This window comes from Ptychodera flava, chromosome 8, assembly GCF_041260155.1.
Source record: "Ptychodera flava strain L36383 chromosome 8, AS_Pfla_20210202, whole genome shotgun sequence".
Taxonomy (NCBI): domain Eukaryota; kingdom Metazoa; phylum Hemichordata; class Enteropneusta; family Ptychoderidae; genus Ptychodera; species Ptychodera flava.
In genome coordinates this window covers 9,578,916-9,602,072 of record NC_091935.1, presented here as the reverse complement: position 1 = coordinate 9,602,072, position 23,157 = coordinate 9,578,916, and the positions used below count along the sequence as shown (strand labels likewise).

Sequence of the window (23,157 nt, the reverse complement as noted above, 5' to 3'; positions counted from 1 at the left end):
GAGAAATTGCTCTCAATTTTGTTTTTGAGAACCGCCATCTTTGCTTGCCTTTCCTTGCCTATCAAACTATGCAGATGAATAACACTAAAACTGTCATCTTAAATACGAAAACAAAGTAGATGTAACACCCGTTTGGTCTCCATCACTGATATCTTAAACGCTAGGAAAGGAAGTAAGTTATTTTATGCAGTATTTGTTGTGTAAAATTTTAACCGCTTGGTTTCAATACGCCAACAAAATAGTTGAATGAGCAATCCTATTACATTATGTGGGAGAAAACAAGGCAAGCACCATTGGAAGTCAAGCAAGTTGTTCGAGAACAAAGACGTGTATGTTGCAAGGTGTTTCTTTATTGACGGTTTTTTTTCTCGTTGCGACCAATGCACCGAGAAGGGAACTATTTTGTCATTAGTGGGATTGAGAAGTATCCTCCTTTGTTCACAAGCCAACTTTGAAAGAGTTGTGCCATTCTGAAGGTCAAAATTAGTAGCGTGGAGAGCCAGAGGGAAAGACTAGCGGGGAGTATTTTAACGAGAACGTACGTAAAAGGAACCTTTCTTCAGAAATTCCCTAAATATATTTTTGAAAAGATTGATATATGCCACTCTGGAATAGTCAACCGGTAGGAACTAATGTAATATCTAAGGAGGCAATAAATTTCCCTGACTACAATCTGATCTACTGTCACAAATTAAGGACAACACTCTATAAAATACTCTACTTCAGGACAATGATGTGTCTGCAGTTTCGATTCTGTATTTTGAAAGCTGCAGAGATACAGTATTATGCATGGATCACCATGGCAGATTGATTGGTATCACATCCTGGCTACATAATGATATCTCAGTGGCAATATGTTGTCTTAAAATAGAATAACATTTACAAGCTGTGTCATATAATTATGGTCTAGTCATAGTTCCAACATGACTTCGGGCGATCCTACCAAATTCACGTCGTAATCGCATCCTACATGTACAAATAGTCGACTCACTTTATAGCTTTAGTTTTGTTTCCGACCACGAAAGTTTCTACGAGAGTGAAGAAATCAAAGTTTATAGGTCCTACTTATCAACATCACGACCCGTGCTTAATGGCTTAATGCATTTAACAAGCGCCCTCTCTCTCTCTCTCTCTCTCTCTCTCTCTCTCTCTCTCTCTCTCTCTCTCTCTCTCTCTCTCTCTCTCTCTCAAATGATTATTATTATCCTTTTTAAATGGAAAACTAACGACACGCATCATATAAATAGCGGGCACAAGGGACAATGCGACCCGACTCACAAACACCTCTGTGACCCTATGACTGCCTATCCGACATTGAATATATTTACTTGTGTTAAGGCGGTCGTCGACCCTTAACCTGGTGAAGTGCTTGGTTATGAGCGACACAGGCTCCTGTTTAATACGATTTGCACGACAACACGTTGCTCTGGTAAGTGTACATCTATGCACTGATATAATTATCATTACTGATCAAACTGAACTTAAACTTGTACGATAGACAAAATAAGCTGTCATGCGTTGCACAATGGAAGTGTAGGCGTTAAAAGATAACACAGCAATGAACGAGACGGAAATAAATTGCGAAAAAATGAGCATGAAACTGTATGGAGAGGACTGCAAATGAGGGAAAATCACAATCACCAAAATTCAGTTTAAAGTAAATAAGCCTTCCAGTGTGTAAATTTACATCTAGGTCAGCAGCTTGCAAAATTTTGAACTCTGTTTCTACTCCTACTGATTCCAAACACCAACTTTGACTATGGTTGTTTCGAGTATTCATTTTTTTGGCTGGGATATTAGGAAAATTGAAATTCATGTTCTGCTCAAATAAGGCTGTTGAATCCAGAAACATCAATCACATCAAGGATGTTACCCACTTCTCTAGAGGACATGCGATTATCTCCTTTCCACAAATGTCACTTAGATATATAATAGATCTGTACATAGAATGAACTATTCATCTTTTAACCATTTTCTACTGAATTTCAAATCGTTATATTTGAAATTACTAATCTTCTATTTGGTCTAGAACAACTGAATTTTTGCTATCAGAGACTCCCTCAGAGAATATATGACGGTTTTGGAAGATTGCTAAATAAAGGGACCCTTCATGGATATCGTTGTCTACTCATGTCATAATGGTTTAACTCGACCGTCTTTTGCCATGTTTGCCTTATCAATGATCGCGGTATATCTTTCGAGATCATGATAGGTGCAGATGTATTTTTTTCTATTTAATTAGATAAAAAATGTTTTACTATTAATTAAACACATTTCCCAGCATTTAATAACAGCAAATGAAAGAGACTTTGTTGCAAGGTCCCTTTCGATGACAGATATGTTAGCCACAGTATAATTTGGCGAAGAACCGCAGACCCATTTCATTCAAGGCGAATGTTTTGTTAATATCCATGGCATTAAACCGATTTTTTCAGTTCCGTCCCTATTCAATAAAACCTACTTATTCGCGAAATTAAAATGTACCGATTTACAGGAACGATACACTTCCGTACGTAGGGTTGGGGATTTCGTATGATGTCAGTCTTTAGAAAGTCATCACCCTCCCTTGAAATGTCGTCAAAAAATATTTGAACACAAATCTATGGCCCTCCCACAGTTTCAAAGAAATGCAATAAAGAAGGTATTAGTTATTACAAGGTGGGATGGGCAGGAGGAAATCGGGGGTGTTCCATCATGTAAAATGTGATCCTTGCCTTGAAAATTAAAAAGCTTGAAATGCGTGTATAACTTCATAAAAATGCTTCACTCAATAGGCTTCTTTGTTGGCCAAATGTTAACATCCTTTTAAGTCCCCGCGATTCCTTTGAATTTGACCTTGTTTTACAACACCATAGGTCTTACTGTCACAAAAATTGAGCTTTTCAAATGTGTGTACACCCCTTAGACTGACATGTGTAGTGAACTGATATGCTATCATGAACATGATATCAGAACTGATATGATATGATATGATATGCTTAAGTGAAAATCTAATATTATATTTGTTGTACACATATACCATGCTAACTATCCAAATTTGTTCTTGTACATTTATAAAATATCAGGTACATTTAAATATATATATAAGAAACTGTAGGAATTCAGGTGATCCCAGTGGAGCGTGGAATGGGGTGAAGATAGAAGAAACTTGGGTTGAAACACACTACCACACCTGGTTGTTAGGTTCCAAACGTATTTATTATACCTCAAACACAACGTTTCGCTCTAAATTTAGAGCTTCTTCAGGTGTTTTCTCGAGGTTGTGAGTACGGTCAAAACTGTTTGGACCTACGCCGAGAGCTGGAAATTGGCAAAAGAAGGCGCCAATTTCCAGCTCTCGGCGTAGGTCCAGACAGTTTTGACAGCTGTCTTGACAGCTGAAAATATACGGTTCTGTTGTTAGCTATCACTAAGAAAACTACCTCAATAACTACGTTGAACACGACTGGAAATAATTTGAGAGAATTGGATCTTATGATAGTCCCAATTTTTCAAAATTGTTAGGTGCCGTATGGCTCAATGTTGCAAGATAACTAATTACCCGTAAAAACAAGTGTATTGCAAAAAAAATAGAAGACCTAACGGTTGCTGATTAAACAAACATTCATATGGTCTCCAATTATCCCAAATTAATTCCAACGGGTTTTGAAAATTAATAACCAAATATACTAGAAATAAACAACACAGCATATTTTAAAGTTATAACACTAGACGAGGTCTTTAACTGTGTGAAAATTAATAATTATTTTCGTTTGTTTCAGACTAACATGGACATTACTTGTTGTTTAATAATTGGATTCTGTACCATTTGTATTCTTCCCGATACCTTGGGTGAGTAGACTTTCTCCTAACATGGTAGCCATGTGGAAAATATTTGCAGAAGACAAAGAAATTTTGTAATAGTTTACCAAGCGTCATTCATTTGAACTGAGGAACTTTGCTGTTATTATAATTGGCCTAATATTCTCAGTAGCTTCGATAGAACCCAAAAGCCGTGATGCGAAGGAAAACGTTTGGAATATATATGTTTGCTGTGGTGTGCGAAACCCTTCCCCTACATTCAAGGCTGCATCTACAATGTATTACCTGTACATTGCCAGCAGCGATTGATCAATCATGACATGCATTTGTATCGAAAAACAATGAAGCCGAATCATAATCTATGGTTTGTGCGTACATCCAAGCCTCAATAGATGCGAATTTTATACATTATTTTCATGATTTATTTTCAAATAGAAAAGTTGGTTCGTGTAAATGTGCTTACTGAAAGACGTGTATAGACGTATCACTGCTCACTGATTTGGAACATGCCTACACGTTAAAACAGGCCGAATAATAAACGGGTGCCGCACTCATAAAATGGCGCCGCACGGAGAAGTACAAAAACACAGTAGTTCCTGCACATACCCATCGTGATCATACCAAAATCAAGCATGATGCCATTTACTTGAAAGCACAGCACACGATGGCACACAATTTGTTTTTGTAATCTTTACTTTCTCTGTCATATGATTAGTTTTTGAAAATGGTGAGAAATCTAAAATGATATTAAAAGGTTTGAAATTGCATACCACTTTCGACACTTATGACAGTGTTATACACTTTTTCAGTCCTTATTCAAGTGTCATAATCTTCAAAATTGGCGCACAGAATAGTAATATTTCACGCTCACACAATACATTAGCATTCTTGGACGCGAGTGATCAAGCTGACGTTTCTTTGTTTGGACTCTAACAATGCTGGCGCCACGAAATACCAGCACAGTATCTACAACATGATCTCGCTCATTTACACATTTACAAGAATTACCCGGTGACTAATTTTTCACATGGAGGTATTCTGCGTACTACCCCCATGTTCTATTGTGTTTCAACCAATCGTAATATTGAGCCCTTGATATCATTTCAATTTATTTGTGGCGTGGGTTTGAAACAAAAGAATTGTAGCAAGCCACGCACGGGCAAGTGATAATTTCTACTTTTGTAACCTTTTCTAATGTCGGTAAATCAAAGTATTGTCTTATTGTATTCTTTATGGCGCCGGCATCAGATAGCCAAGATACTGTATAAATGGACACACTAACTCAGAGACTAACTAGGACCAATAACCACGGTCACTCTCTTGTGGAGTGACCGAGACAGGACATTCACTCAGAAACTAGAACTTTGACCGAAGCTAGTCCTTTGGACCACGGTCACTCTCTAGTGGAATGACTGAAACTAGGAATTAGGACCAACTAAGACTCATGTATCAGCGGCTGGGCCGGTAGGCCCAGTCATGGTTCCGTAGTCAATAACTAAGTTCCAGTTATACATCAGCACTCGTCGTCAGTTCCAGCTTCTTTCCTTCACGGTAATACATGATGGAGAATCCGAAGTTTCCGGTACGAAGACTGACATTGGGGCGTCAGTCACCTCTCGTCGCCAAGCGAGACAGCTCTACCAGATGAATGAAAATTCCCCGAGAACATCATTGAGTTTCTTAAGGAGATATTACATGGTGGAGGACCAAACCCGGTTTAAAAGTCTGCTTGGAACATCGACCTGCCTCTTTACTGCTAAGCGAGAGAGTGAGCGATCCCCGTAACCAGACAGCAATCGCCGTAACCAGACCTACAAAGTGAGTTGCAGTCTGTATAGCTATTCCGTGAGCGAAGACCGTGTTGTCATCTACACGAGCGATCCCCGAAAAGAACAGTGAGTTGACTCTACGAATTCATTCGCCAGAAGTCGCTGTCAAATCCTAGATATCAGGGGAATCAACGGGACGGCTGCAGGGATACAGACGAATTGAAGAAGATGCCTTACCAAGCGAACTTCACCGCTCAAAGCAGGACCAAGTTCACTCCAGTCAGCTGTACCAAACCCAAAATGCTAAGGAATCCGTAGCAAGGACTTTCCGTAGACCAACCCCTAAAGAGATGACTAAAAAACTAGGACTAAAAATGAACGAACAAAAAGATACAAAAACATTTACTTTACTGTTTTTTTCAAAGAACGTACTTTACAAAAACGTTTTTACTTGCATTTTCCTTATAGCTGTGACTTTTCTTAAGTGTTTTTATCAGCTGTTGAGTGACACATTGGCATTTGCTGTGATTTTATCGTGCGAGATCTCGTAGTGTGCGGGGTACGTCGGCTCAGTCATACTGCCTGATGTCACACCCTCAGAAACAAGGTACTGTGTTTCACGATTCAGTGTGATATCGCAGTAGGAATTTATCTACATTATGTTGTATTGTATATTTTTTGCTTTAATTTTCAAATTTCCGTTGTGTATTTCTAATGTTGCATCTCGTTGTTCACTTTTGCTCCCAGTTATGCAAATTACCCTTTGTATGAAAATCAATTGTTTTACTTTCGCTGAATGCCCAAATCTGAAAACGTTCATTTTTTGCTTCTCTCAAAACTTTAACAGTGTTTAGTTCAACAAAATATCATTTCATACACTTTCCGTACGAATGAGGATCTATTTGAAAGCCATTTTTCGCAAAGATTTTTGGAACACAAATGCTAGGTCTCTATTTCCGTTTTACGCTAAGCCAGCGTGTTTTTCTTGTTAGTAAGATTTACAAACAGACTTTATTTATTATTATGCTGACGGCAAACCAAGGGATGGTCACAAGAAGACGCACAAAGTCCGCCATCCGAATGCCTACACGCTCTTTACTATTATTCTCCGAGGCCAACAGAGCCCAATTATTACCTGTCAAAGACGCGAGGATTATTTTTAGGTTAATAGCGATCATGCATTTTATGATTTTAAATCACACGTGTTTCAGACTTTCTTTTAAAGAAATGTACTTTGTCATATTCTCAACTCAGAGGGAACGGACGTATTATTTTGAAAATAAGGTCTTTTTCTATTTCGAAATTGGACCATGTCATAATCTTCAATTGGCGCACAGAATAGTAATATTTCACGCTCACAATACACTAACGTTCTTGGACGCGAGTGATCAAGCTGACATTTCTTTTTTTGGACTCTAACAATGCCACAAATAAATTAAAATGATAACAACGGCTCAATATTACGATTGGTTGAAACACAATAGAACATGGGGGTAGTACGCAGAATACCTCCATGAGAAAAATTAGTTACTGGGTAATTCTTTTAAATGTGTAAATGAGCGAGATCATGTTGTCGATACTGTGCTGGTATTTCGTGGCGCCAGCATTGTTAGAGTCCAAACAAAGAAACGACAGCTTGATCACTCGCGTCCAAGAACCCTAATGTATTGTGAGCGTGAAATATTACTATTCTGAGCGCCAATTTGGAAGATTATGACTCAAGGTAAATTCTTGTAAAACTGAGGACATTTTGGGATTGGTTTATTACAAATTCGCCGCTATTGGGGCTTTAAGGCACTTCATGATCGCTATGATGAAATTCTCAGCACTCATTGTTCGTTTTTATCCCAAACCAGTTTTTCTGCGCAATCCTTCTTTTACATTAAGAGCTTACAAGACCAACAACAACGATGTAATAACCATCTGAAGACCTTAATTAAATTACACATCAAGCTGTACCTGTATTAAGTTGATATGTTTTTATGTGCTCTTTTTCATGTCCTGCACAGTATTAATGTTATTGCCTTTTCATTGACAGTTCAGAAAAACGTACCATTGTTGGTCTAGGCTATATTTAGAGGTTATTACCCAATATCGCCTGTTCCTGTGTCGCATCAGCATGAGTGTCATTTGTGCTGCGTCAGACACGAGACGAAGTCGAGTGTCTGACGCAGCACAAATGACACGAATGCTGATACGACGCAAGGAACAGGCGATATTGGGTAATAACCTATTTATCATATGCCCATGCCCATAATTTTACTAATAGAACGAAAAACCTTAAATTTTGAGGCTGTACTTGATTACGCCTTGCGCATAAATATCAGAATGTTTATGTGAACAGGTTTCATTCATAAAGTATACGACGAAGCTGTCAACATCACGCGCAACATCGCTGCAAGTCGTCCATATCTCAATGAAACCCAAGAAGAAAAAGAAAGGCACCGGGATACAAAATCCTCATACAGAAGGAACTTTTTAAGGTGCAATATGCTATTACAATTGTAACTGATCAAAAACTGTGCTCAGCTTTAAATCAATCCAGATTTCGATCGTTGTACGGCATGGAGCTCGCGCGGAGAGGGGACGCCATTTTGTTAGTTTACCGTGAGAGTTTCCATGTCAACAGTACATAGCGCGACATCGCTGTCACGCCACGCGCTCACTACCTCTTTGGGGAGACCGTGCACAGTGCCGGCGCCGTGCGAACGGCAGAATGTTTGCTAGAACTTGACAAAAAATACCATGGGAAAACATTTCAAGACTCAATATGTTATTTCTGTATTTTGCAACCAGAAATACCCCTGTTCCTCAAGGCCCTTCAAGTTTTTACGTCGGCGACATCGCGTCGGGCGGGGAGCTGCAGCCATTTTGTTGTTTACGTTGTTTACCAACAAACTGCTAATGTACTTCGGGAAAACTCTAAAACTGATGACGTTCATCGTGCATATCTCGACGTTTACCGTGAAATATCACGGCTGATATTTTACGGTGAACGACACTAGGATGTAGCAATATGGGCATGGGTATATGATAAAAATGAGATGTCGCCTGATATGCACAATGTCATGTTTTGTGTCTCGAATTCTAGCCTGCACTGGCAACACATATGGATATGAGTGTAGGCAGATGTGCACATGTATACCTGATGCCCAGTGCAACCATGTGGATGGTGCTTGTACCTGTACCAAGCAATTCGAACGCATGGTTTGTGACACAAGTAAGTAACATCATGTCGTCGTTACGAGTGACTGCATTTTTCTAAGACAAAGTGATCAATTATATAAATGGATAGGCCTAAATAGGATTCATGTAGTAGTCACTGCCGTAGACGTACCTTGCTAACCACCGAGATAGTCCCGATGAAGGCATTTTTGAAATGCAGATATTCTTACTGCCTGCGATTGCTAAGATTTTATACTGCACCTACTAAGTATCGTAAAGGTGAATGTTACAGATATGTATATCTTATGCGATTAATCAGCTATGATGGAAATCTTACAGGTTTGTGTATTTGAGCGTAACGTTTTCTTATGGCTCTATGGTGCGTTCACAACAGTCAGTTGTACAACCAACTAGCATTAAAAGGGATAGACGTTTCTATTGTGAACTGAGATAGTTTGGGGAACATAGATATTGTTCCTACATAACCCTGCAACGTGCTAATTATTTGCATGGACTGTTTTGAGATGTGCATGTAAGGCCAACCTTCAAGTCATCGTGTTGTGAGAACATGTGTTGTTGTGCATTGTGGGTATTCAACATTCTTCAGCGCTCGAATTTAAAGTTATGGTAATTCTGAAAAGAATGATGTATGCTGAGTAAGGTAATTGAGTATTTCTTTCTTGATTAATTTTAGTATAATGTTCCCTATTCGTACAAATTACAGTACACAGTTATGTAGCTAGGTATGTTCTGGTAAGAGCTTAATGATCGTCCTTGTATTGTTTTGATCTTATTGTGAGTTTAAAAGTTCACTTTTATTATGAAGACCATGTTAATATATACCACACTTACAATTTGTAACAATTGTAAATATGCAGCTTACCTCCTTCCTCGAAAAACATAACATTCTCTCACAAACTCAATATGGCTTTAGAAAGAAATATAGCAACAAACTTGCCCTGGCAGATATTATTGCAGAATTAACAGATAAAATGGATAATGGTTGCACAACTGTTGGTATATTTGTCGTCCTTGAAAAGGCATTTTACGCCATCAACCATGACATACTTTTAAAAAAACTCGAATTTTATGGAATAAGAGGTCATCCACTACTTTGGTTTCGAAATGACTTTGAAAATCGCAAGCGTTCATTGTAATAGATGGAAACGCGTCAGAACCACGTCAAATTACATGTGGAGTTCCACAGGGTTCCATTCTAGGGCCAACTCTTTTTTTTTATACATATCAATGACATTAATAATACATAACTCTACTAGCTACTTTAATTTCATACTTTTTGCTGATGGCACTAATGTTTCTAAATCTTTAGACTCTCAAACACTACTTCTCAACCATATAAGTAGTGAATTTCATAAAATCAACGATTGCTGCATGGCGAACAAATTAACTGCAGAAAAAACTAATTACATGGTAGTTAAAACACGTCAAAAACGTGTAACTTTACAAGTTAATTTATACCTTGGAAATCAACAGATTAAGGAAGTTTCATCAGCTAGTTATCTCGGTGTAATAATTGACAATTCCCTTTCCTGGAAACCACACATTAATAATGTGAGAAATAAAATAACCCCCAAAGTTGGCTCACGTCTTCAACATTTCGTTCCAAAGTTTATCCTACTTAAACTCTACAAAGCCTTCATTCTACCACACTTACTGCTTAGAATATGGGGAAATACTTACAGTACTTTCCTTGAACCTTTTAACGACCTACAAAAGAAAATTGTCCGTTTGATTACTTTTTTCTGATTTTCATGCCCACTCAAATCCCCTCTTTCGTCAACTAAACTTCCTGCATATTTTTAAAGTAAGTAATTAGTGTTCTTGCCTTTTCAATTGCTATTAACAACTGTTTTAAACATCCTCACCATGGGTACTCTACACGTTCAGTTGAGCATAGCAATTATTGTATTCCTAAAACAAGGCTTACAGTATTTGTCAGCGAGAAAATCAATTACTCCAGTATAATTTGATTTTGGGGGGAATATTGCAACAAATGTCAAACGTTACATTTAACTGTAAACGATGTTTCAGCCGAAGACAACCTACGCCATAATATGATTGAAGGCTTTGAAACTGTCGGTAAGCAAGTTGCATAGTTTTTACTATATTTATATGTGCTAATTAAATACTGATGTGCTGCTTTTGCTATTTCTTTCATTTTGTCTTAAAGGGGATCTTGCAGTGACACTAGTACAGCCGAGTATATACACAATTACCAATGCCTCAGACTTGGCATTACAGTGCAACGTTAATCTGCCAAGTCAGTATGTCCAAATGAAATGGACCTTAGATATGACGGATCTGGTGATTCCAGCAGAACCTAAAAATGGTATTGTGAGTTTGAGAATAACAAATCTGAATCCTGAACATGATAGCGGAGTATATGCATGTGTGGCTACTAGTGGACAGGGAGTTAATGCAATAACTGTTGCTGCTAGTATTACTGTTGATGTACAAGGTAATTATAATATATGGTTGTGAATTTAAAATTACAAGAATTGTAGTTTTATTAAAATTGAGCAGACACGGCATGGTATTTTTATTTTCATCAAGGAAAAGGTGAAATACACGTTCCTACAGGAAACCAACTATGAATCATTTAGTATCAATGTGTGATATGAGTGTCAACTATACACTAAATTGTTCCTATAATATTCCAATGTTTCCAAGTGTTAGAGTCGATCGACACTCGTTTACCTGTATGTACTTCTGGTAGATATTAGATACCTACCGTCAATCCGAGGTACCGGAGTGTTGTTTTTCATTTGTTAAAAGACAATTTTTAAAACTTTAATGGTCATTTTATTATTAAAAGTATGTTTCGAGTTTGCTATAAAAACATACTCATTTCAAATTTCTATATTCAGTGCCTGCAGTAATTACAGAAATTCCGGTCGGAGTCAACTTGACATTCTATGAGGATGCAGAATTCATATGCACTGGTCATGGCAAACCAATACCAACATTGACATGGCATAGTGGATCGACAGGGCAGTTGATGGACAATGGTTCCAAAATTCAAATTACATATGATGTACAGGGATATACCCTAAGCAGTGCACTAAGGATAAATTCATTGGTGACATCTGATGGTGGCAATTACAGCTGTCAGGTTGACAATGGATATGGAGTTGTAGAAGAAGACTTTAACCTAGTTGTGTTGGGTGAGAAATGAGAGTTTGAATAATATGTGCATTTACATTTCGATAGTCAAAGGTGTGACTTACATTAAACATGGTCCTTCAATTCATCAGTTCATTATTATGTAGCCAAAATATTTATATACAAAGAAAACTTTATAAATTGATCTACTCACCAAAAATATTTCGTTGTTACTTTTCCGAGATTACAATTTAAACCCCAAAGAATTTTAAGTATATGAGATAATTTACAGTGGTTTACTCGCACTTTATCGGATTTAGGATGGGAAAGTATAGGTTTTGAAATTGATGGTAAAGAATGCGAGTACTGTTGACGTACAAGGTTATTATATGCAATGGTCGTGAATTTAAAATTGCAAGAATTGTAGGTTTATTAAAATTGAGCAGACATGGCATGGTATTTTCATCAAGAAAAAGGTGCAATATTATACACACTTATACAGGAAACAACTATGAATCATTTAGTATCAATGTGTGATATGAGTGTCAACTATACACTAAATTGTTCCTATAATATTCCAATGTTTCCAAGTGTTAGAGTCTATCGACACTCGTTTACCTGTATGTACTTCTGGTAGATATTAGATACCTACCGTCAATCCGAGGTACCAGAGTATTGTTTGCCATTTGTTAAAAGACAATTTTTGAAAGTGTAGGCCTAATGGTCATTTTATTATTAAAACTATGTTTCGAGTTTGCTATAAAGACATACTCTTTTCAAATTTCTATATGCATATACATTTCGATTATCAAAGGTGTATCTTACATTAAACATGGTCCTTCAATTCATCATTTAATACACTAATTATGTAACTAAAATATTTACATACATAGAAAACGTTATAAATTGATGTACTTAGAAAAAAATTATTGTTACTTTTCCGAGGCTACAATTTAAACACCAAAGAATTTTAAATATATGAGATAATTTACGATTGTTCAATCACAATTTATCGGATTTAGGATGGGAAAGTAAAGGTTTTGAAAATGATGATAATGAATGCGAGACTTTAAAACACAATTTGTATAAATTGGTAAATTTACCGGATGAAAGACACGGTCGATGACTTGAGTAGAGCTAATGTGCATAACAATTAATTATATTTAATTTACATACAAATTCCGGTTTTACAACGATGATTCAACTTAAAACTACAGGAATAAACTGTATCACAGAATCAACATTAATCAATTATTAACGTTTATGTTAGACTGTACTTGTTATAAATATGTGTCATAATATTAACAGTATGCAGTCGTAAGTGTTCATTTATTCTCTGAAATAATGAAATTCTTTATTAAAGATTGTAGATTGCCGCTTTCCCTTTCCAACTGCGCTCGGGTAATTTAAATTGTCTCATACTGCTGTTTTCGCGTTTTCTTCAGTGAGCTACTGCTTTTAAAAGGCAATCCCTGGTTAAAAGAAAGAGAAATAAACCACAAAAACGGGAAAATGATTGCGTTCTCTACATTTGGAGGGTTCTTCGTATGTAAATCTCGACCGTCAATTATTTGATTTTCCTATATAGGCCCTGATCCTCCAATAGATGTCACCGTACAAGCGATATCTGATACAGCGTTGTGGGTTACGTGGGTGGCACCGAAGACTGTTTTTGGTATTTTGAAGTCTTACAAAATTTACTTTAAACTACAGAATGAAAGTGACTATGGAGAGCCGAGACAAAGTAATTGTCATCGATAATTCATGAGCACCATTATATTTGTAGCTGTTGATTTTTAGTTTTTATGATTAATTCACCCTTTTAGCAACTGTCACACTATTTTCCTTAGTTAATGATAACATTCAACATTAAGTGTGGAACTGTTTATTGATAGTTGTCCTGTGCAATTCACAGCCTACAAATGATGTTGATGTTGATTTGGTGTTTTCAATCGGGGTTCGAACCAACGACATACGGCATCCAGTCACCTAGGGAGAAGCTGCAGACAGAATCACTCGGCAAAATCCCCACTCTCAAAAAAAGAGTGGTTTATTAACCGGACATTTTTCTGATATATGTTTCTTTAATTTTAACAGCATCTGGTACAGAAACTGCCTTATTGATAAATGGTTTAGAAGCCTACACCATCTATGTTATAAAAGTAACTGCAATAAGCACAGACTACACTGACAGCTATGTCGAAAGTTCGTTCTCAAGAATGGAGAGTGCCAGGACTCTAGAAGGAGGTAATGTTATAACCGGTGAATGTTTTTATGTTTTCACATAAAATTATCGGTGTTGTACACGGACGGGAACATATACCAGGCGGGATTGGCATAGTTTTTCAATGTCATACAATATTGTCAAGATTATGTAGTCACAGCAGCCTAATTTACCCCTGTATTTGACGTGTCTACATAGCAGTGTTTGAACATCGATTTGGTGTACCATGATGCGTTAGTTGAAACACAGAGTAACATAGACACAGTGGCAACACCTATTGTTTAAGGCGTGAAGCGGTTACGTAAGCAATCCATGTTTGCCTCGCCTCAAGAAGCTCTTGGCTCTCTTTCCGAAGAGTGCCGACCATGCATCCTTCGGTAATTTCCGGATTTTCACCAATTGTTAAGCGAAAGTATGTTCGACAAAGTTTGTGTTGTTGTTGTCGTGTGGTGCTGATCGGAATTGATGTGCTGGCAAAAACGGGAGTGTTTTGAGCTTCAGGAAAGTGGGTTTTACCGTTTTAAAAATTCCTCTCATATTTTTATGAATATATAATGAGTGTGTTTGAACCAAATTTGAAAGTCTTTTATCGATACTGTCTGGTTTTCCTCAATGGTTTACGGTCAGTCATACCGTCTTTTACACGTGCGTCAAGAAAGGACATGTTTATGAAACTGCTGGCGTGTTATGTTTTGATTGGCGTGAAGCAGTGTTTCTGGCCTGAGAGCTCACAAAGTAACTATGGTTGCTACGCGACTGGCAGTACGATGCCATCTCGTCGTATGTTTCGCATAATCTCGTGTAATTATCAACCACAAACAAAGCCTCCAAAAAGTTTAACACCTTTGAAGCTCATTTTAATATGAAAAGCCAATAGTCTACCGAGACGACCATGGAACAAAAGGCATGCAAGTGTTGCCACTCTGTCTATGTTACTCTGTGGTTGAAATAAATAAGGTGCAACCGTTACATTATCGAAAAAGTAAGGTCTACGGACTGGATCGCATTGTTTGCCTGCCTGTGTGTTGTTACATTCTATCATGTTTCTGGTCCGATATTCCAGTATTATTGCTTCTCCTATAACTAACTATCACTTTCATATGCATTTACTGCAGATAAAGTGTTGTGTTAACAAATTTGCCGATATTTTGTTTCCTGTAGTTGTTCAACAACACCTTATCGAAGCAAATCATTACAAAATAATATATCATTATAACATATATCTGGGATTCTCCGTATTCAATAATTTGTCTAGTTCTGATAAGGTGCACAGTTATTCAGTGTATGGTATCCAGTGAAGTGACCTATAGTATTGACTGAACATGACTGCTGTATCAGCTGATTCAGAAAAACACGTTCACTTAGCGGTATACAAAACCTTATCACAGAGACTGTATATTAGTATTTTAATTGCTGAAATATTGACAAGATCAATACGAATGATGTCCTGTGATAGTCTGAATCCTTTCAATACTTACACGTTGAAGAATACCAACTTTACACTGCTCTACAAATTTTAGTTCCAGACCGTGTCTTCATAACATACTTTGTGAATAAATCTTCCACTGAACTAGAAGTAGCGTGGAAACCATCTCCAGCTCCAAGAGGCGTAACCAACCGTTATGAACTTAAACTTTTGGACAATGTTATCGGACTGCAAGTCTCGAAGTACACTTTCACAAATCTTGAGACACCAGAGAATGCTTCCACATATTATCTATACTCTTTTAGACACTTATCTCCATATACTGTTTACAAAATAATAGTAAGTATTTTTGTAATTACATCGATGAAATCTCAATCAAATTAAATAAGACAACTTTTAAAGAAGACACGTTCTGTTTGAAAACGTCTCACGAGCCATAAAAGATATAATGTATCATGTATCATATATCATGCAGTTCTAAGTAGAAATGTTAACTTCCGCATTTGTGAGCATTGAATGCACATAGTTTATTCATATACCATCTCTATTCACTTATCGTAAACTTAAGATGTAGGCCTACGTGCTAAATTCTATTCTTTATAGTGATAAAATACATCCACAAAACAGGTTTTAAAATTAAGCAGATAGGTAAACATTTCAATGTTTCTTTACGTAGGAGCGTGATTGGGATGGAAACAAATTTATAACTACAAATAATATTTAAGAGAATAAATTCAGTCGTTTACCTTAAGTCTTGTAACATGATAACTTCATCGAAGACAATGTCACATGTCTCCACATTAAGCATTAGAATATACAAAATCTCAACCGTTTTTTTATTATTTACTAAAAACAGATTAATGTTTGCAATCGGCTATACTGTAGCGAGGATGTGGCTGATATTGCATCTACGAGTCATGGAAGTAAGTAACCGACTTCATTTTAGTATTCACGGGTTTCTTGAAGATACTAAATGTTAGCCATTGATCAGCAGGCTGGATCATCAGACCGAACACATAGAGCAAGGACTGTTCAGAATTTTGACCTTTTAGTTAACACAATGTCACAATTTCAATTATATATATATATATATATATATATATATATATATATATATATATATATATATATATATATATATATATATATATATATATAGTTAGGTGATGTAGGTGATGAATTTAGCTATCTTACTCACCATCCACGCACAACAGAATGAAGGGTTGCCAAACTAGGAGACAGGAACGCCCACATTGAGCCTACTGATCCATTAGCTCAGTTGGTAAACTAAAGCAACCACAGTGTATTCGGGGGATGTGGATTCGAGTCCCGCATAGGTCACTTTTCATTCGTCAATATATTTCATAAATTTCGTATGGTGAGTCAATTCAAACTTTATATTTATATATATATATATATATATATATATATATATATATATATATATATATATATATATATATATATATATATAACAGGTACGTCATAAAACTATGCAAATTACATAGAATTTCAAAATAGTTACAATGTGTCTATCCTTTTGTACACGGATGATGTTGTTACAATTTCCGACAGTGAATTGATAAGCAGTTAATGTTAGATAATGTAAATGAATGGTGTCAACTTGGAGATCAGTCATTATGACTTAAAAGGTGATTCACTTTCCAAAACAAGATTACAACAGAAGTTATATTCAATTTAATATAGGTCAAAACATTTAAAATTATACTGCTAATTAAAAGTACCTTGATATTGTTTTCAGTTAATTTTTAGATTACTCTGTTACATAATCGTATCTGACAGAGTCAGCTAATAGAGCTTTTGGTTTATTATGTCAAAGTTCAAATTCTGAAAAATATTTGTTTCAGTGCTTACACAAAGCGTTACGAAACCGTAAAACTTTCAAAAAGGTATAAAAAACCTCAACAGTGCAAGTATGAAAGATAAAACTACGGTTACTAGCGTATACAAACACTGGGTGTCAGGAGATTAAAACAACAGGCGTTTCGGTTTCGAACCTTTGACAATTTCTATTGTATTTTTCCGCTGCAAGAGTTTATAAAAGCTATATGATTCATGTGTAACTCAAATATTTGACTTTTATTCTTCAGCTATTTTGGGTTATGGTAAACATCGAAAGTGTGACTCAGTTCGACCCATGCTTTACTGTTCTGTTTAGGGGATCATAAATTTACAGCCGATGCTGACTCGACATTTCGTTACTCAGGTTTAAATTCATGTCAGGTGCAAAGACACATATTAGAATCATCTTGTTGGTGTTGATGTAAACAGACTAAAAAAGAAATATTTCTCTGGGACTATTGCTCTTAAGCAGTAAGATTGATCTTCTGATGTGTGTAATTTATTTCATGATTTGAATACAGATGCAAATGAATATTTCATGTTAACTGAAGTCTGTATGGGCTCAATCAAGCTGGTCTGTTGACTTTATGAGTAGAAACTGGAATATATAGGGGAAAGCTGTTGACAATTTTCTGTAATGAAAATGCTATAGAAAATTAAATGCGCTTTCTATCGCAATCCCTATGATGATGTGAGGGACATTTTCTGAATTCAAACACAGATTATCAAACTTTGACATCAGATTCTGAGAAGTGTAAATATTTTTATGTCTAGAAATGTTTGGGAAATATCAAAGTTTATTGAACACGCATTTAGAAAGAAAATAGTTTATATGTAAATATTTAATAACGTATTGACTTCTGTTTTCAGTGCGCTCTTAATCTGATTTTTCTAATAATGTTCACTATCTTTAAAGTGACATATTAGCCCATTGGGCAGGGAGATGTTAAGTTTATGCCGAATGGTAATTTTAATAATGGATATCACATATCACCATAAACTTAATTAACTAACTTAACACATTCCAATAACAAGCAATGTCTTTTCATAGAGCCATCCCGTCCAAGACAAGTCAGCCTTTGCAATGAAAGTGATTCCCTATCCCTGAACTGCAACGTGTGCTGGCAAGAACCTGAAAACCCAAATGGAATCATCACTCACTACAAAGTATGTCATTTTTGTTCAAAAGATGTTATCAATAAAATTTCATTTGTGCAAATACACAGATGGAAAGTGCAGATGGTGAGCACACTGGCTGGAAGTTCATGCGTTGTTTTCATATAAATGTAGCCAAGGCGACAAAATAAAAACAAAAATATCAATGTGTATACAGTGTGCTATCAGACAAGGGTGAAGATTTCCTATAATCCACATTACGTTAATATTTCATATTTACCAACATCTTGTCCAAGAATAATTGACACATTAGTGAGCAAAATGTGTGTCAAATTTCTTCACCAGATAGGATACACAAGATATGATAGAATAGAAGACGGTTTTGATCCTACAGTTAAAGAAACGGGGTTTTGGAAGGCAAACAGCTATTCAAGAAATCATTCTGAATCGAAGAATACATGGCCTTTAAACTCTGAATATCAAATCAGTGTAAGAGCAGCTACTTACGCAGAGGAGAGCGACAGCAGCTCGGAAAAGATTAGGTGCAGAACAAAAAGAGCAGGTATTTCCGACGACAACTTTTACATGAACAGTATTATGATGTATGTTATTCAGAATGCGTCCTCCTTGGATATCTTGATGGTTTGATATGCTGATCAGGATTAACTATGGTGTTAAGAAGATTATGAGGTGTTTTTGTCTTTTGTTCTCCTTTGAAAGTGCAATCGTTCTATATTCCGGCTTTAACTTCATACATCTACAATAGTTGAAATAAATACAGTGGGCGCCGACATTGCTTTCATAAAATATGTTATCCAAACGTTGATTGCCGTTTCATCGTGTCTTGAGAGTGCTTCTATAAAGAGCTGCAGTTAAAAAAACGTGACTGCTCATTCTTCAATGTGTCAATATTCAAGACCAGTACAGCTCTTACCAGAAAGTTCAGGAACGTTCGTCAAAGATAAATTAATGTTTAAAAGCACTTTGGCTTTTAGCGCCCTCAAGAGTGACCGTCGCACCAAGTCGTGTTACCACCATGAAATCGAAAGAGACTTTGAGTCTGTGGATCAGAATAAATAATTTCTCAAAAGAGAACGGGCCAATAAGGTAATAAATTGGTACATTTCCGCTAAATTGTAGTGTATTATGGCATCCAAGAAGATCTGTCTAGATACATAGTTTTATTTAATATATTTTTGTTTTGTTATGATCGTATTGTGCTCTTGATTATTGATTTTGTCAACATATGCCAAGTTAATCTTAAGTTGTTTAAGGCACATTTTATAATTCTGGTTCTTTCTGCGAATGTAGAAAATGTTGGAAAATTCATTTCGTGGTCGACGTCGGACAAATACATATCACAGATTGGCGTAATGCTTTTTCTCATTATCATTACGGAGATTAAATATCCAAGATATCGGTTGCTATTTCAGTCAGATTTCACCATTGCAATTTCTACACATTCTAGCTGTTACGAAGTCATCGTGATACAAATACCTGAAAACACCGTCACTGGGTCACCGGTCTTCGACTCATCAATTGACCCTGATGAAGAATTTCCTCCATCTCAAGTTCTACTTTATGGAGAGGCTGTCGGTAGTCCTGGCATCGGATATGTAGCAATCAGAATACCTGGGTATGCTTTCATTATTTGATTGACGAACAACATATGAGTACCTCGTTAGGGTATAATTGTAAGCAATCACATGTAGGTGCGGTAAATTTCTTCCATATACACTTATTGTCAAGGTTGTAGTACAGTTTACACACAAGCCTTGCCACCAATCGACCTCTATGATGTAATAATACGGGCTGGCTTTTATCATATTACTTATCCTAGTCGCACTGCTATGTGGTGAAATATGTTTGCCAAAAGCCATCTGCTCAACAAATTTTATTCAAAAGTAATCTTTATTTTATTCGGATTCAGTCTTTTAAGTAATATCACAACTTGAAGGTAGTTATCCAGTTTATCTTTCAACTTGTCGTACACAATATCCTTGGCCTAGGAAATCATTCGAAAGAGAAGTTAAGATTGGGGATGACAAGGAATCATCTTGTAACGGTCAACGACATGGACAGGATAAGAGAAATGCAGACCAAAACATCTATTCTGGCGAGGTTTATAACGGTGAACTTCTGCCTGATAGCTGGTACAGTGCATTCACCAGAGCGTACGTCGACGATCTTGACCAGGAACAAATGGTACGTATTAAAATACATTTCACGTACAACAAAAGCATTCATTATTTATTTTCCCATTAAAATTGATAATTGGCATATATTGTGTATCTATGTAAAATAAAAGTAACAAAAACAGGTCGTGTTTCCCGTCTACAGGTTTATTATTCTTCCAGTCCTTTCATGGAACCATTTAAGACATCAAAAGGTAAATCAAATGGTAAAACTATTGTTAAAGATTTACGACGCCAATCAATGAAACAATCATTGACGATCTAAATTGTTACTGGCAAAGTTAAAATTATCAATGACAAGTTGAAGTTGCATCAGCCTGAACAGGTAGCAAACTGATATTACATCAGAGCTAATTATACTTAATTTCAGAGGTAACTCCGTCGAAAATTCTTGTATATGATAGATGCGCAAGAGATATGTCATATTCAACCGACACAATCTTACCCATTTTGGCGATTGCATCGTAATTTTCAACTCAGCATAGAGATTGTAAACAGCGGCAGTGAGAGAAAATTTTAATGGCATTGTAAGCGATTAAATGTATAGGACGGATGCCATTGAGGAAGGATGCCATTAAGTACACAATGTATGTGTATGTAAGGTTTGCATTTCTACCGATGTAGTTGAAATTTCATTTAGTCCAATATTGTATCAGGCCACGCAATTAGGATTTTTCAGTTTCATTGTTATCGTTTAGACGTACAGATGACCTTAGTTTTTTTTGCAGATATCACCTCTGCTGTCATTCTCGCTGTCGTCATCATTGTAACGGTAATAGTGACTGCAGGTGTTGTCGTCTCAATCTTTCTTATAAGGTTTGTCAAAAAAAGACATTTTCAAAATCTATCAGAGAACATTCTATTACTGTTAGTTAGACTTGCCTACAGTATTTTCTGTCCGTGATGTTTTATTCTTGTGATATTTATTTATTTATTTATTTATTTATTTATTTATTTATTCTATATACTCATCATCAGACTTTCTGTAGCACAAACTATCATTTTGAATCCAATCCTCTATTGAAATACTTTGGAACAAGGAGTTATAAACGGCAGTGGGTTTCCAATATCATTTCATACTTTATTTCCCTCTAAACCGTTTCGCTGCTGATTTTCTCCTGAATCTTTAATTCAGTAGAACGCAACTTAATGCTTGGTCAAAGAGTCATTTATTAGGCTTTTCTCTTCTTACAGGCCAGGTCGAAGAAGGACTCCTGCAAGAGGTAAGTGAGAATTACGTCATCTAACTGAAGATATTCGTACACTGTATATCAATGGAAGAGTCGGGGCTTGCATCATCAATAAGATAAGAAAATTGACACCTTTATTAAATCTAAGTAGCAGTTTTAGAATATTCATTGTCATTTAAAGCTTCGAAAAACAAAAATACACGAGAGGGGGGCTTTGAACGAAAGATTGCAAACTTTTCGTTGGTTTTACCTCATTGCAGAAACTGAAAAGGAAGAAAATGACCAATACACCGAGCTCAGTGATGTTCGGAGCCAATCACTATACACTGGCTTGACGAAGGGGGAACCTACAGATGCAGAGGGCGCTTTCTCTTGGCACGATGTCCAAGAAAATGAGTCTGAAAAGCCCACACGTGACGAAAAGGTATATGCAACTATCGAAACATGAAGGTATTGGAAGAAATCGCATACGATGGATTCGCCCGTCGGACACTGTATCAACGCCACAAAGAATACATCGGATTAACTTAACTCTTAATCTATTAGAACAACAACTTTCGACACCATATCTTTAATTTTATTTTTCGTTCGAATACCCTTCAGGTAAACTTTATATGAAAAAGAATATGTCAGGAATTAACATCTACACTAGTATAGCATTCAAACACCAAAGAGCAAGCATTTATTTACATACTGTATAATTTATATACCGATCATGTCGTGTCACGTTTGTGAACACCTCAATCCTTAGAGTTATCAAACTATTTTACTGTTAATGAGTAAAGAAAGAGTAACGACATCGATCAAAGTTTGGTCTAAAATATTTGGTCAAATATTCAATATTCAGAATTCAAATTAAGTAAGTAGTTCAACAAGCATTTGTCCTTCATAGAGCAAAATACTACTGAACGAAACCAATTCTGCTGCAATTAATATATCCGCAAATATATTGTTCAGTTTGACAATAATTAAACATCAAATACATGTCAACAGAATCATCTTCGTGTTATCAAGACTGGGTGTTTAATGATTATTCAAGTCCCTTTGAACTTCTCGTTGTTGCTAAAACAGAGAAGGTATATCTAATTAACTCAGTAACGTACAATTAGCACATATCCATATATGGCAAATGTGGCATGTCACAATGTTTACTCAAGGAACGTCAGTGGCACTATACAGTATGGCATGCGCATATGTTTTCATACCGCTATTGAAGTGAAAATTAGTAATTGACTACCATTGACATTGGTGAGTGAATTCCCTTGAGGAGGTAGAAGAGCCTTGG

General features: G+C 36.3%; 2 protein-coding genes across 2 annotated transcripts; both read left to right on the top strand.

The window, feature by feature from the left end:
• Positions 1-1,326: 1,326 nt before the first annotated feature.
• LOC139138421 (receptor-type tyrosine-protein phosphatase delta-like) lies at positions 1,327-23,050 on the top strand. Its single transcript, XM_070706803.1, has 18 exons — positions 1,327-1,429; positions 3,762-3,831; positions 8,662-8,790; positions 10,927-11,214; positions 11,624-12,087; positions 13,396-13,602; positions 13,956-14,105; positions 15,603-15,847; positions 16,365-16,431; positions 18,423-18,538; positions 18,833-19,049; positions 19,483-19,594; positions 19,956-20,123; positions 20,497-20,692; positions 20,828-20,876; positions 21,411-21,498; positions 21,877-21,905; positions 22,133-23,050. Exons 7-18 carry the CDS (start codon positions 14,078-14,080, stop codon positions 22,318-22,320), a joined length of 1,503 nt encoding a protein of 500 aa, XP_070562904.1. The 5' UTR covers positions 1,327-1,429; positions 3,762-3,831; positions 8,662-8,790; positions 10,927-11,214; positions 11,624-12,087; positions 13,396-13,602; positions 13,956-14,077; the 3' UTR covers positions 22,321-23,050.
• LOC139139500 (fibroblast growth factor receptor 1-A-like) lies at positions 7,284-11,931 on the top strand. Its single transcript, XM_070708413.1, has 4 exons — positions 7,284-7,293; positions 8,662-8,790; positions 10,927-11,214; positions 11,624-11,931. The coding sequence occupies exons 1-4, from the start codon at positions 7,284-7,286 to the stop codon at positions 11,929-11,931; spliced, it is 735 nt and encodes a 244-aa protein (XP_070564514.1).
• Positions 23,051-23,157: the final 107 nt, after the last annotated feature.